This window comes from Lemur catta, chromosome 1 (assembly GCF_020740605.2).
Source record: "Lemur catta isolate mLemCat1 chromosome 1, mLemCat1.pri, whole genome shotgun sequence".
Taxonomy (NCBI): Eukaryota; Metazoa; Chordata; class Mammalia; order Primates; family Lemuridae; genus Lemur; species Lemur catta.
This window is the reverse complement of record NC_059128.1, coordinates 414,052-429,816: the sequence shown is the minus strand read 5'-3', so window position 1 is coordinate 429,816 and position 15,765 is coordinate 414,052. Positions and strand designations below refer to the sequence as shown.

At 47.3% G+C, this 15,765-nt stretch overlaps 3 gene segments (V, D, J or C); all 3 read right to left on the bottom strand.

Annotated features, from left to right (window-relative positions):
• Positions 1–1,720: 1,720 nt before the first annotated feature.
• Positions 1,721–4,613, bottom strand: LOC123643347. The segment is given in 5 exon segments: positions 1,721–1,983; positions 2,061–2,093; positions 2,184–2,211; positions 4,091–4,434; positions 4,539–4,613. Coding segments are annotated over 5 exon segments (714 nt in total).
• Positions 4,614–9,934: 5,321 nt separating this feature from the next.
• Positions 9,935–11,085, bottom strand: LOC123643342. The segment is given in 3 exon segments: positions 9,935–9,950; positions 10,450–10,846; positions 10,951–11,085. Coding segments are annotated over 3 exon segments (459 nt in total).
• Positions 11,086–14,381: 3,296 nt separating this feature from the next.
• Positions 14,382–15,148, bottom strand: LOC123643334. The segment is given in 3 exon segments: positions 14,382–14,393; positions 14,570–14,919; positions 15,024–15,148. Coding segments are annotated over 3 exon segments (408 nt in total).
• Between the last annotated feature and the right edge of the window lie 617 nt (positions 15,149–15,765).

The window sequence follows — 15,765 nt, the reverse complement described above, 5'->3', positions numbered from 1 at the left end:
GTGTCCACGGTGAATCCGGCCCTGTCCTTCGTGGGCACAGAGCTCAGCTGCAGGGACAGCTGGTTCTTGGACAGTGATCAGGACGTGGCAGCGCAGCTCTTGCGGGACACGGTGTAACTTGCGCTCCCTGCGGAGCGTGTGTTCCTGACGCGGTCCCGTCCCGGGCCCCAGGGCTGGCAGACGCAGCTCTAGCGGTACCCACAGCGTGGGAGGAACAGTGCAGAGGTGACACAGGGGAGGGACAGTGTCTGCGATGGCGTCACCAGCCCTGAGCCCGACTGCTGCGGCCGCACCTTGGAAGCGACACCTTAGGACACGGAGCCTCGGTCCCCGCCAGCCACGTGCAGCAGCGGCCTCACACCCGGTGCATGTCCGACCTCTGAGACGCCTCATGCAGCTGGCAGCAGCCAAGCAGGGGATGCAGCAGTCCCGTTTTCTTCCCGACCACAGCGCCGCCTTCCCCAGACCCCTGCCCTGTCTAAGGAGGGCGCTGTGACCGTACCCAGCCCATTAGTAGATCTACTCTGTCCTAGAGACTGAGGAGAAACCTTCACCTGGGGAATCCTTGTGCTCACACAGGGTAGGGACTGAGATCTGGCTCGTGTTGGTCCTTCCTGCCGTCTTCCCTGAACCTCCCATGCACTGTGGTTCCCGTCTCCCCTGAGAGACTGGTACGTTACCGCTGTTAGGTGAGAGCCTGACGTGGCCTTCCCTCGATCCAAAAGGAGGTCATTGCAGGGGATGTTGCATGGTGACGAGGCCAGCTGGGCTGAGTGGCGTCTGCTTCCAACCCACATCTGAAACCTCCTTCTGTTATGTAGGTCCGGACACAGCCAGGTCCCTCCCCACAGAGTCTCCAGGAATTTCCCCAGGCCTTTTTCCTCCTCCACACCCACTGTTCCTGCATGCCCTGGAAACACCACAGGCCTACATGTCCGTCAACAGATGGGTCGATACAGAAAGTGTGGTCTACCACAGTTCCTCTCCATCGTGTGGATTAGAAGCCTTAATGGACAGCGAGGTGCAGCACATTGGAAGCTAAGAAGAGCACTCACACACACACACATGAAATAGTAGCATGGGAACTAAACAAGTGTTGTAGAATACATGACACAGAAAAAGTGCTAGAGCTGATTTATAAACACATCTCAGCTTGTAAGGCGTTTCCACTACTCATAAAACACACCATCCATTCTTTAAAAGTCTTCTGAAAATGTTGATCAAATTCACATTATTAAGTTCACAATGTCATAATTTCAAGAGATTCTTCAACTCTCTTGGCCAATTGTTCTACCATTAGCACTGTGGCATTACAGACCCTTCCTCGAGGACACCTCAGTTACTACCCTATGGCTTGGTAGCTGGACAGATCAAACACAGATTTTACCATGAGTACTAGCATTCTCCCTCCTGCAAAGACATCTGCACTCGAATGTTTATAGCAGCACAATTCACAATTGCAAAGATGTGGAAACAACCCAAGTGCCCATCAATACATGAGTTGATTAATAGAATGTGGTATATGTATACCATGGAGTTCTACTCAGCTATAAGAAACAATGGTGATATAGCACCTCTTGTATTTTCCTGGATAGAGCTGGAAGCCACTGTCTGCCTTTTGAGCAGGTGAGAGCATTTTCTCTCGTTACCACAAACATATCTGAGACTGCAGGGGAAGCACAGGGTCGGGAACTCAGCGAAGCCCCCAGAGGAGACGGGTCTATGGAGAGGAAGCCAGGACCCCGACAGGAACCCGGCCCTTCCCCTCCCCCCGCACCTGCCCAGGCCGGCTCTGGGCTCGGGGGTCCCGGGCGCCCCCTGGCGGCCACGAGCGCCCCTGCAGGGAGGTCTGTGTCTGGGCCCGCACTGATGTCCCCTCACTGTGTGTCCCATGGTGAATCCGGCACTGCCCTTCGTGGGCACAGAGCTCAGCTGCAGGGACAGCTGGTTCTTGGACAGTGATCAGGACGTGGCAGCTCAGCTCTGGCGGGACACGGTGTAACTTGTCCTACTAAGTGAAGTATCCCAAGAATGGAAAAATAGGCACCACATGTACTCACCATCAAACTGGTTTCCCTGAATATCACCTAAGACTGCATTTAGGAATAACAGTAATCGGGTGTCGGGCAGATGTGGGTGGGGAGGGCATGGGTGTATACAAACATAATGAGTGGGATGCTCACTGTGTAGGGGATGGACACTCTTGAAGCTCTGATTGGGGTGGGCAGGGGGAAAAGAGCAATATATGTAACCTAAACTTTTGCACCCCCGTAATATGCTGAAATAAAAAAAAAGAAACAATATCATCTGCTTACCAGGTGGTGCTGAGTGTTAAAAATAAGGCAGTTCAGCTGGGATTAAAAAAAAAAAACACTGGAAAGTAATTCATGTGTTATAGCCACTCCTCTCACCCACAGCTTCAGGCTGTCTTTTACTACATCTTTTTAAAAATCTCCCACGATGTTCACCAGGATGTTGTGTGTATTGGAAGAAACATCAGAGCACTACAATTGGGCCATATTGAAACTAATATCATTAAGGACTTTTAAGAAAATAGAGGCCGGGCATGGTGGCTCATGCCTGTAATCCTAGCACTCTGGGAGGCCAAGGGGGGAGGATGGCTTGAGGTCAGGAGTTTGAGACCAGCCTGAGCAAGAGCAAGACCCCGTCTCTACTAAAAATAGAAAGAAATGATTTAGACAGCTAAAATTATATATATAGAAAAAAAATTAGCCGGGCATGGTGGCACATGCTTGTAGTCCCAGCTATTTTGGAGGCTGAGGCAGTAGGATCGCTTAAGCCCAGGAGATTGAGGTTGCCTCAAAAAAACAAACAAACAAACAAACAAAACACAAAAAAATACAGTAGTGAAATCACAGGGAGTCAACTTTTGGGTTCATATTTCACAACTACAGCATCCATGCAGAACTCTGGGCACTTGCTGGCTACGGCAGTGGAGGATACCAGAGGGAGGCTTATTATAGAAGCTGTGAACCTTCTGGTATTTTGAAGCCCACAGCACCACCTTTATCGTAACCACATGATCCTGGACAGTGAAAAGATTCCACCCAAGACATGCGACCAAGATACCTGTCTAACTCCTCCTACTCATCCTAATTATTATTAATATCATCTCATACTAAGAAAATATCTTCTATTTTTCTGCAAACCTGGTTGTTGACTACACACAATATCATTTAATCTTTTTTTTTTCATCTTTTTTAAACCTAGTTGTTGAGTGGAATATAAAGTCAGATTCTCCTAGCTGGTGTCTGTCCAGGGACATCTGAAGGCCCATCCTTCATCTTCCCTGTTTGCCCCACTCATGGGAATCCCAGAGAGGAATCACAGGTGCTTTCTCACCAAATGGCTGTCACAGGCCAAGACCCCACCAGACCCTCCCTGCCCAACCAGGTAACTGTTGTGGAAACCTGAGCCCGTCTCCCTTCCTGCCCTACGAAGCCACTTGGGACTGTGTTGAGGGGCCTGCCCTGCTCTGCAGACACCTCAGGGGTGGAGAGACTAACCCTTCCCGTGTCCACTCAGCGTGTGTGTGTGTGTGTGTGTGTGTGTGTGTGTGTGTGTCTGTGCCTGCCTGTGTGTGCAGGTGTCTGACACCATCAGAGCCACTATCTGCACTACATGTCGGTGGGTCCCTCTGCCCTTGAATTCTGTCAGATAGAATCCATGTCTTGAGCCTGGTGCTGGGACACTGAGCACCACAGGGTCCTCCTTCTCTGGCTTAGGACGCTGACTCCGTCTGCCCCTGATGTCCCCTAGATGTATTCAGAAGGATTGATAATGTACATTTAGGGACAGGAGAAAGTGACTGTAACCCAACCTCTGCCTTTTGCAGGTGAGAATATTTTCTCTCATTACCACAAACATATCTAACTCAGAGACTGCAGAAGGAAGCACAGAATCGTGAATTCTGAGAATTTCCCCAGAGGAAACCGCTTCATGGAGAGGAAGCCACGACCCCGAGAGGAAACCAGCCCTCACCCTCCACCTGCACCTGCCCTGGGCTGACTCTGCTCCTGTGTCTTGGGCGCCCCCTGGCGGCCCCGCGCTGCCCCGCAGGAGGTTTGTGTCTGGGCTCACACTGATGTCCCCTCACTGTGTCACTGGCACAGTAGTACAGGTCCGTGTCTTCGGCTCTCAGACTGTTCATTTGCAGAGAGACGGTGCTTTTGGAATCATCCCGTGAGATGGTGAATCTGCCTTTCACAGATGCAGCATATTCTGCTGTCCCACCATTAGCCTGGTTTCTAATAAAACCAACCCACTCCAGCCCCTTCCCTGGAGCCTGGCGGACCCAGTTCATCCAGTAGTTACTGAAGGTGAATCCGGAGGCTGCACAGGAGAGTCTCAGGGACCCCCCAGGCTGGACCAAGCCTCCCCCAGACTCCACCAGCTGCACCTCACACTGGACACCTGCAAACACAGACACATCCTGGTCACAAACTGCCACACACACCCCTGTTTCTCTCACTCACATCCCCTCCCACACCCAATATCTCTAGTTCTCCATCAATTACCTTTTAATACAGCAAAAAGGAAAAGCCAGCGGAGCCCAGACTCCATGGTGAGTGTCTGTGTTCAGTGCTGATCACCAAATGGGGTCACCTGGGAATGCCGGGGCTGGGGCTCCTGTCCAAGAGCTGCAGGGTGAGGGCTGGGCTGGTTTTCATCAGCACAGGGAGGGCCCTATTTGCATGTCCCCTGCTATAAAGCTAGGCCTGGGGTGGGGACCCCTGAGACAGGGCAGGGCTGAAAGAAAAACTGTGTGACTCTACTGTGATATATAATTAACTCCTCTTCAATTATCTAATTTATAAACACCCATAAACCATGCCCTGTAGGTGTCAATGTATCATGTATTTTACAGATGTAAAAGTAACCCTAGATGTGTATATAGGTTGTGTGTATGTCCAGGAACAGATATCCTGGAAGATTTAGGCTCAGTGTCTGGGTCTATAATCCCATCCCTGGAATACACTGCAGGCCAGACCTGGAGAAGCCAAGGATGGTTTCTGGAATCTCAATTCTGTAATAAAAATATAAAGCAAATTTTTGCGTTCCTCTTTTTATTAAATAATATGTTAAAATATTTGGAACACAAAGGGTCAATGCAGAAGCATCTTCATGTACTTAATGTTTCACTTATTTTTACCTATTTGTCCATCACTCCTGTAACAAATAGTGTATTTATTTGTTCATATTTAATGATGTACAATTCATGTACAGTTTCCTTATCATATTTTAACTGTGCAAATTAAAGGTATTGACGTCACCATCACCCTGTCTGCAACATTGAGGAAATGGATTTCCCTCAATGTTTACACAGGTCCTTCTAAAATTCCTTCTTCTTTCCTCTTCCCTCTTCCTCCCGTTACCCAGGCACCTGCTAATATTGTTTCTGTTGCTTCATTTTTCACTCTCTAGAATTTATATTAGTGGAATCAGGTAACAGGTGCTGTTTTGGATTATTTTACTCACAGCACACTCTGTGGAGGCAGCCACGCTGCAGTGTGCCTGACACAGGCATTGCTGTCAATGATGTAGTGTCCTAATGCATCATTTGCAAAAAATACTTGTTTATTAACCTACTGATTAATGTTGGGATTGTTTCCAATACCTCGCTATTATGGATAAAGCTTCTCTTCACCTGGGAGAAGGAGGCAGCTGAGAAAACAGCTCTTCTTATTTTTACATCAATAACAATAACAGCAATACCATCATCATTCACATCAACACATCTGCACAGGCCATAGATTAGCACATTTTATTTAATATTTCAGATAATGGAAGTTATCTGACCTAGAACAAACCTGAAATCTTCAGAGAGACCAGGACTTGCAGCACTCTTATCCCGCAGGTGGGATTGCAAATTGATGCAACCTCTGTGGAAAAGAATTTGGAGATACCTCAAAGAGCTAAAAATGGAAATACCATTAGATCCACCAATAGCACTATTAGGCATCTACCCAAAAGAGCAAAAGAGATTCTATAATAAAGACATCTGCACCCGAATGTTTACGGCAGCACAATTCATACTGCAAGGATGTGGAAACAACCCAAGTGTCTCTCAATTTATGAGGGCATCATTCAGATTTGGTATATGTATACAGGCGAATATTACCCAATTATAGGAAACGACAGTGATCTAGCACCCCTTATATTTTCCTGGATTGAGCTTGAGCCCATTATCCACAGTGAGGTATCACAAGATCGAAGGAATAGGCTCCACATGTACTTGCCATGAAATTGGCACTAACTGATCAACACTATGGTGCTCACAGGGGAGTAATATTTTCCAGGGATTAGGTGTTGAAGGGGGCAAACTCACAACTCATGGACAAGGTGAGCATTGTAGATGAGAAGAGCATATCTCTAATCCTCGCTTGGGTGAGGCAAAGGCATAAAATGTAACCAAAACATTGGTACCGTCATAGTATCCTGAAATTTAAAAAAAAGGAAAAGAACTGAAATATTCACACCATCCTCTCTTTCACTGAACATTGAAGGTGTCCAGAGGCCATGAGAGATCACATGGAGCTTCCAGAGAGGTCTGTACATTTTCACAGCAAGGACCAGTTTGCATATGATCTGGGTAAGTATACGGATGAAAAGACAAAGAATATAAAATGTGTGGGATGCCAGTATTGTCTCCCATTCCGTAGGCTGTCTGCTCGCTCTCCTGATTGTGTCCGTGGCTGTGTAGAAGTTTATAATTTGATCAGGTCCCATTTACTTATTTTTGTTGTTGCTGTGATTGCCTTTGGGGTCTGGAGGATGGAAACGGTTCATGCTCTGACTCGGGTGGGAGGAAGGCAATATATGTAGCCTAAACATTGGTACCCCCGTAATATTATGAAATAAAAAAAGATGTGTTAAAAATTAAATAAAAATAGAAAATATTATACAATTTGCACAAAAGGAAATGTACGTTGGTGGGTTTTGTTGTACCGCTGCATTTAAACATTTTATTTTATTTTAATTGAAAAATAATGCATATATTTAATCTCATAACATGTGTTTTGATATATGTATACCTTACATATGGATCAAATTAATGAAATTATCATATTCCTCATACATACCTCGCTTAGCAGGATGGGCTCCAGCTCATCCAGGGTAGTGCAAGAGGTGCTAGATCTCCATTGTTTTTTGTGGCTGAGTAGAACTCCATGGGATACAGATACCACATTTTATTAATCCACTCGTATTGTTGGGCACATGTGTAAAATTTTGTTTAGTTTTGATTGACAATAATTATATATATTGAAGAGAGGCAACAAGATGTCAATACTTGTATACATTGTGGAATGATCAAATCAGCATAATTAGCATGTCCATCACCTCAAATATTTGTTATTTCATTGTAGTGAGAATATTTCAAATCCTATGTTTCAGCTATTTTGAAATATACATTATTATTAACTTTACTAACTATAGTTACACTGTGCAATAGAGCAGAGAGCAGTCTGTGAGTGACACAATTAGAAATCCAAAATATACTAAAGTAATATATGGTAAATATAACAGGGCATTGTCTGGGTTTTTGTGCTCTTCAACAAAAGCTGTAAATATCTTAGAGCAGAAATTCACTCTTTGACAATATTGCATATCCTTAAAATGGAAGCACAGACTTCTATTAAAGCTAGGAATCCCATAAAAAGTTTTTTAAAAAGTATCCGTATACAATTATGGTTTTTGCCATATATAATGGGGACAAGGGGGTACACCTGACCTTAAACACTGTAAGGATTCGCTTGCCTAAATTACCACGGTGATAGCACACATTGTTCCAAAATATTCTACTGAGAGCTTGGATGCTCTGACTCACTGAGTAGTAAGTTAAAATTAAATCATTTCTTTATGACTTACTTTTAGGTATGACAAAACAAGACCCCAGGTATCATCGCCTTAAAATAGTAAATACAGGCTGATGTAAGTTAAACTGGACTCTTCAAAGGGGAAACCCATTATGCAAGAGCAGTTTAGAACAGAGGAGATTAACCCAACTGTGTCTGCTGTAGCCGTCCCCATTTGCTGTGTTTCACTGGGAGAGAATGAAGGCATCTCACGGTAGGTGACTGCAGACGTCATCTTGTGGCTCCAGACACTGTCACCACTTGCATCTTACTGAAATCGCTGACTCCTGTCAATCAGCAACTGGGAAACATTTTTCTCTTGTAGATTTGGTTGCTATGCTCTGATGAGGGCATATTTAAATAGGCTCCCAGCCACAGATTAGAGAATTTATTGAAAAAGAACCTATAAATATCAGGAAATATGAAATAATCAGGAATTGTTTGAAACGTATACTATTGCCTTGAGCAAATAAACTAAGAAAATAAGCATGTTGCCAACTGTAGATATGAACATTCCGAGCTGCGCTACTGTGAACAGAGGATCCTGCGCTGACCTGAGTTGCCCTGCACGGATCCCACTTTCCCACGACACACACGTGCAGCCACACCCATCCACGCCATCCGTTCCTGCCGTGCATCAGCTGTGCTGCTTCCACACACACGTGATCTCATCCAACAGGTCCGGGGTGGTGGCTGCTCCATTGTGGCTCTCTGCTCCTCTGCTCCAAGATGGTGTCACATTGATAGAGCAACCTCTCTCAAGCCCTCAGGGGAGCCCCCCAGGCTGATTTCCCTGCTCCTCACTTTATTCCAGAATCGCTCAACATCAGGTCCTGTCATCAGATGCCCCTTCTCTTGGACAGACCCTGGGGCCCCTGTCCGAGCCCTTGCAGACTCAGCCCAAAGAGGCCCCGTGTCCTGTTCTCCCCAGGAGGACACCTGCCTTCTTTGCCATAATGTGAATGTCCTCACCCACATGGCTAGTGCCCACCGTCGGTGGCCACCCAGGGGTCTTCAGTGTCCTGTGCCATTGTATGTGCTCAGCAACACGGAGCTGGGCAGCTTTATGGGCTTCATGGGCTTTGCAAAAACAGAATGTGTTTTTATTCTGTAAGAACTGAGAATAAAAAATTCTGTAAACAACTAAAACAAACAAAATAAATCTAAAGGAGCAAAAGTCACATCTGCTTGGGTGGTCCTGTCCTTTCCTCCACACTCCACGACACACAGTGAGGTGTTACCACCCTTCACTGTCTGATCTTGAAGCCATCTCACAGGCAGGGACTGTACAAGGTGGCAAAGCCTCTCAGGCAGTTAACTGTTTCCTACTTGAAATGAGGACACGTCTGTGTCTCCAGGTAGAAATGAAAATTACTGAAGAATTGAAATTTCTTCATAACACAGATGGTGCACCTCATTTCCACAAGTATCTCCCATGATGAACACTAAGATATGGAAGAAATCTGTTGTGAATCCCATGTGCTTTAGACACAAATCCTTGTTCAATACATGACCCTGGTTCCCTCTTGATGACGGTGGGTGTGAGAGTAAAACCAGGGGACGAGTTTGCTCTCCACAGGAAGGAGGAGGACACAGGAGAGGGCAGTCAGGCGGAGCAGAGGGGGGAGGATGAGGAGGCTCCTGGACAAAGGACCATCTGGGGCAGACACTTCACACAGGAGGGGTCGACTGCAGGGTGCTGTGTCATCATGTGGAGTCACAAGGACACCACTCACAAGGACCAGGATGCCACCAGAGAGCTCTCAGCACACTGCAATTTCCACCTGCAGGTCTCCCTGATGCCACAGGTGTTGAAGGTGACTCTGTGAGAGTCTCAGTGGACACATCCCACTTTGACCAATCACTCTCATTCTCTCAGCTACTAATGGCCACTTGCATTTCCAATGTGAGGCCATGCCCAGGTGACAGCAGGAGGGTCCCAGCAGTTGTGGGTGACACAGTCCCATCAATCTTTCCTAGGCCCCACAGGGGACACAGCCTGAGCCACACCTGAGCTCCAGGTATAGGGTCTGAGCCCCGGGATTTAGACACAGAGATCACACCCTCCATTTTCTAGGGGGAAGAAGGAGAAGATGAAGATGTGAAAATAGAACCTAGGGAGAAACAAAATAGACTTCCAGAAAAAAAAATAGAATTAAATCATTTCTGCATCAGCAATGACGGGTATTAAATGAGGAGAGAACAAGTTGAAAACAGTAGGTTTTATGAGACACTGACCCTGCCCAGGTCCCTGCATGTCCCAGTGTGAATCCCAAAGACTGTCCCACTCAGGGAGTCCCACTGAGGTTTGTGCAGAGTCTGGTTGGAAAATGCGCAGCAGGTTCCCCTGGGCTCCCTCAGGCCTCTGACCCCTGTGACACCCGCAGGGTCACTTCTGCCCACATGAGTGACGTTCTGGATTGTGTGCAGGTGAGAACGTGTTCATTTACTGCAACAAGACGATTGTAATTCACACACTACAGGGACGAGCACAGAGCCAGTCCCAGGTTGAAATTTCTAGAAAAGGGGCCCCAAATACTGACAGGAAACAATTATTGTCCCCTGGGCTGACTCTGCTCCTTGGGTCTTCGGCGCCCCCTGGTGGCCCAGCGCTGACCCCGCAGGAGGTTTGTGTCTGGGCTCACACTGATGTCCCCTCACTGTGTCACTGGCACAGTAGTACAGGGCCGTGTCATCGGCTCTCAGATTGTTCATTTGCAGAGACAGCGTGTTCTTGGCGTTGTCTCTGGAGATGGTGAATCGGCCCTTCACGGCGTCTGCGTAGTATGTGTTACCATCATTATAAATAGTTGACACCCACTCCAGCCCCTTCCCTGGAGCCTGGCGGACCCAGCTCAAGTCAGAGCTGCTGAAGGTGAATCCAGAGGCTACACAGGAGAGTCTCAGGGACCCCCCAGGCTGGACCAAGCCTCCCCCAGACTCCACCAGCTGCACCTCACACTGGACACCTGCAAACACAGACACATCCTGGTCAGAAACTGCCACACACACCCCTGTTTCTCTCACTCACATCCACTCCCACTCCCAATATCTCTAGTTCTCCATGAATTACCTTGTAACAGAGCAACAAGGAAAAGCCAGCTGAGCCCAGACCCCATGGTGAGTGTCTGTGTTCAGTGCTGATCACCGAATGGGGACAGCTGGGAATGCCAGGGCTGGGGCTCCTGTCCCAGAGCTGCAGGGTGAGGGCTGGGCTAGTTTTCATCAGAACAGGGAGGGCCCTATTTGCATGTCCCCTGCTATATAGCAAGCCCTGGGTGGGACAGCTGAGGGAGGGCAGGGCCCAGATCAGATGTGAGTGTCTGGGGGGACGTGTTTTTATGCACTAGACTCTCATGGAGGCCCAGTTTTGAACATTGGAAATGGAAATGAAACTCAATCACAGTAGGAATGTTTCAGTGAAAGTTCAGGTAATGATCGAAAAGTAATTAACTTTATGCGAAGGGAAGTTAGTCATTGAATATGCTGATGATACCCTGTGACCCAAGCCAGTAAACCCATAATGTTGGGAGGCCACAGTAGGGGGGTCACTTTAAGCTGAGAGTTTGAGACGAGTCTTGCTAGCAACCCAGTGAAACAATGTTTTATACATATATATATCCCACCTGGCCACTGTGGGTGCACCTGTAGTCCCAGATCCTTGGGTGGCTGAGGCAGTGGGATCACTTGTGCCCATTACTTTGAGGTTGCAGTGAGCTATGATGATGACGCTGTTCTGTAGCCTAGACTGCATAACATGACCCTCTTTCCAAAAGAACAAAGAAGAACAAAAAGACACAAAAAGGAAAAGAGAATATTTATGTCAGTTTCCAGTAATTTTGTGTGATAAAATGGTCAGCCTCATCATTGTAGCATTTATGCCCATCAGGAATCCGTGTGCATGTGGGCGGGTGACAGAGTTCTAGTCACGGAAGCAGGAGAGATTCTCTGTTGTGACCTTGCTGATCCTTCAGGGGAAAGTTCAGAAAGGTGTCCTCTCTCTTCCACCCTTGTCCTATCTGCGTGACCCTGAAAACCCTCTCACCATCCACACAAGAGGGGCCTGGGGGATGAAGGCAACGTTTTCTGCATATCAGCGTGAGACGTTGAGACAAGAAGCTCCTTGGGTGCATGAGCTTTTGAAATTGGCAAAGATGGAGCCACTCACATCCCGGCTTCCTGTTTCATTAGGTTATGATTTTCCTTATTGTTTCGCTATTTCATGTTGCCTTTACTTTTTGCTAAAATAGCCATATATGATGGTCTAGAGGCATTAAAATCAACAGTACCTGATTTGCTAGTCAGGAACCCCAGCTGAGGTGAACAGTGGCGTGCGGGTCACTGTGTGCTAGGACACGGGGCTGAAAGCTAAGTGTGGGCACGGAGCTATTTTGTCTGCATCAGCGAAAACTTCTGTATATTCCTTGGATGAGATGTTCATGGAGACCCTTGAGACTATATTATTTGTTGATCAATCACACTTCAGTAATAAAACTGGAAGTTATTAAACAGAGATTCATATTACGGAAGAAAAGTTTCCATTACAACGTTGTGCTCAACTGGAGGTAAAATCAGCCCATTTGAGAGAAGTCATTTCCCTTTTTAGTGCTTGTCAATTAGCAAAAAAACTTGGATTGAATTGGTATGCTTTTAGAGTAGTACATGAACTTGGGATATTTTGCAAACAAAAGGTTTTCTCAAGAGTTCTGGAAAACCTATCAAAATGAACAAAAAGCTAAGGAACTTCTAGATAGACTTCTAAATCCTAGAGACCCAACTAAAGTAAACAGGACTCATGCAAAAAAAAAAAAAATAGCACAGGGGTTAAACAAGTGTTGTAGGATGTCATTACCCAGAACAAGCAGACTAAACCTAGTTTGTGATGCCGTCTAAGCTTGTGAGGGATCACCACTGCTCACGTAACACACTGTCCACTCATTGGAAATATTTTGAAAATTTTGAAAATTTTTATCCAATTAACATTATGAAATTTGAATGTCACAGTTTCAAGCAATTCTTGAACTCCTTCGCCATTCTACCATGAGCACTTGCTTACAGCATTGTGGTCCAGTCCCTCAAGGACACATCAGTTGTTGCCCTATGACTTGGTAGCAACTGAACAAACATTTAGATTTTACTACAACTACTAGCATTTTCCCTATTGCATGCGGGAGTAAACAATTTGGAAGCAGTTTATGCATTATAGACACTCCTATCACCACAGATCAGGGTCCTTTTACTACATCTTTTTAGCAGTCTCTCATCCTGTTCAACCAGCACAGAGTGTGTATTGGAGAAACATCAGGAAAATACTGGCCTTGAGCCATACTGGAACAAATACTCTTAAGGACTTTAAGGGAAACACAGCAATGCAATTCCGGGGAGGAAACACTCAGGTTCATATTTCACAACCACAGCATCAGTTCAGAATTCTAGACACTTGGAAGGCTGCTGTGGTAGAGAATGTCAAACTGAGCATCCCTGTAGAACCTGTGAACCTTCTGGTACTTTGAAGCCCATAGCTGACCCACGGCCTTCAGGATAAGCTGATGAGCTTGGACAGTGAAAAGCTTCCCCCCATGACATTGGACCAAGACCCTGTCTAACTCCTCCTCCTGCTCATCCTCATTAGTACTATGATTTGTTCATACTAATGAAATGTCTTCTATTTTTTGGCAGACCTCATTGTATTCCACCCATATTGACCTTTGCCTGCTTTTCAAAAAAAAAATTAAAAATATTTAATAGTTGCTGAGTGGAATAAGAAGTCAGTTTCTCCTAGCTGGTATCTGTCCACTGACATCTGAAGGCCCATCCTTCGTCTTCCCTGTTTGCCCCACTCATGGGAATCCCAGGGAGGAATCACAGGTGCTTTCTCACCAGATGGCTGTCACAGGCCCAGACCCCACCAGACCCTCCCTGCCCCACCAGGGAACTGTTGTGGAAACCTGAGCCGGTCTCCCTTCCTGCCCTACGAAGGCACTTGGGACTGTGTTGAGGGGCCTGCCCTGCTCTGCAGACACCTCAGTAGTGGAGAGACTAACCCTTCCCGTGTCCACTCAGTGTGTGTGTGTGTGTGTGTGTGTGTGTGTGTGTGTCTGTGCCTGCCTGTGTGTGCAGGTGTCTAACACCATCAGAGCCAACATCTGCACTGCATGTCGGTGGGTCCCTCTGCCCTCGAATCCTGTCAGATAGAATCCATGTTGGGAGCCTGGTGCTGGGACACGGAGCCCTACGGGGTCCTCCTGCTCTTGCTTAGGACGCTGACTCCGTCTGCCCCTGACGTCCCGAAGGCGCTTTATCCTGCTTGCCGGCTGGAAGGGACGTTTCCCTCTGTGTGCTGTGCTGCATCGTGCTGTCCAGGAAAGAATCTTTTACTGATTTTCGGACTCATTGAGAAGTGTTGATAATTAATGTCCATTTGGGGAAAAGAGAAAGTGCCTGGAAGCCACTGTCTGCATTTTGAGCAGGTGACAATATTTTCTCTCATTACCACAAACATATCTAACTCAGAGACTGCAGAGGGAAACACAGAATCGTGAATTCAGAGAAGTTCCCCAGAGGAAACCGCTTTCTGGAGAGGAAGCCCCGACCCCGAGAGGAAACCAGCCCTCACCCTCCACCTGCACCTGCCCTGGGCTGACTCTGCTCCTGTGTCTTGGGCGCCCCCTGGCGGCCCCGCGCGTCCCCGCAGGAGGTTTGTGTCTGGGCTCACACTGATGTCCCCTCACTGTGTCTCTCGCACAGTAGTACAGGGCCGTGTCCTCGGCTCTCAGACTGTTCATTTGCAGAGACAGCGTGTTCTTGCCGTTGTCTCTGGAGATGGTGAATCGGCCCTTCACGGCGTCTGCGTAGCTTGTGCTACCACCACTACTACTAATGTATGAGACCCACTCCAGCCCCTTCCCTGGAGCCTGGCGGACCCAGTTCATGTCATAGCTGCTGAAGGTGAATCCGGAGGCTGCACAGGAGAGTCTCAGGGACCCCCCAGGCTGGACCAAGCCTCCCCCAGACTCCACCAGCTGCACCTCACACTGGACACCTGCAAACACAGACACATCCTGGTCACAAACTGCCACACACACCCCTGTTTCTCTCACTCACATCCACTCACACACCCAATATCTCTAGTTTTCCATAAATTACCTTGTAGCAGAGCAACAAGGAAAACCCAGCGCAGCCCTGACTCCATGGTGAGTGTCTGTGTTCAGTGCTGATCACTGAATGGGGACACCTGGGAATGCCGGGGCTGGGGCTCCTGTCCCAGAGCTGCAGGGTGAGGGCTGGGCTGGTTTTCATTCAGCAGAGGGAGGGCCCTATTTGCATGTCCCCTGCTATATAGCAAGCCCTGGGTTGGATGCCTGAGGAGAGGACAGGGCCCAGATCAAAAGTGAGTGTCCTGCGGTGGTTGGGGACAAAGAGACCATTTGGGGAAATGTGGCTTAATTTTATTACTCTGTGCTTGTGCTGTGACAATCACTTAGCACAGGTCATCTTGTTTAACGTTTGCTTACGCGCATGGAGCATGTGGTGTAGATGTCAGTGTTTACTGCATGTACAGGTGGGAAAGGGGACCCGGAGCACAGCGAGGCCACGCACTGTGTCTGGTGCGGGGCACCCTGGTGTCTGGGCTGTGCTCTGTCACTGGACCCAACTCTCCCTGAACTGACTTCAGCACACACCAGGATATGCCGAGGACAGTTTCAGAAAACTCCTTCCTGTAAAGAAATCACGATGTTATTTTGGTGCAATCCAGTGTTTCCCCATAAATATGTAGAGAACTAGGTTCACGCAGGTGCGCATTGAAGACTCTTGGCTTTTCTGTGTTTATCCATCTCTCTCTAACTCCTGCCTATCTAATGATACATTTATCTGTGACAGTTTTAAT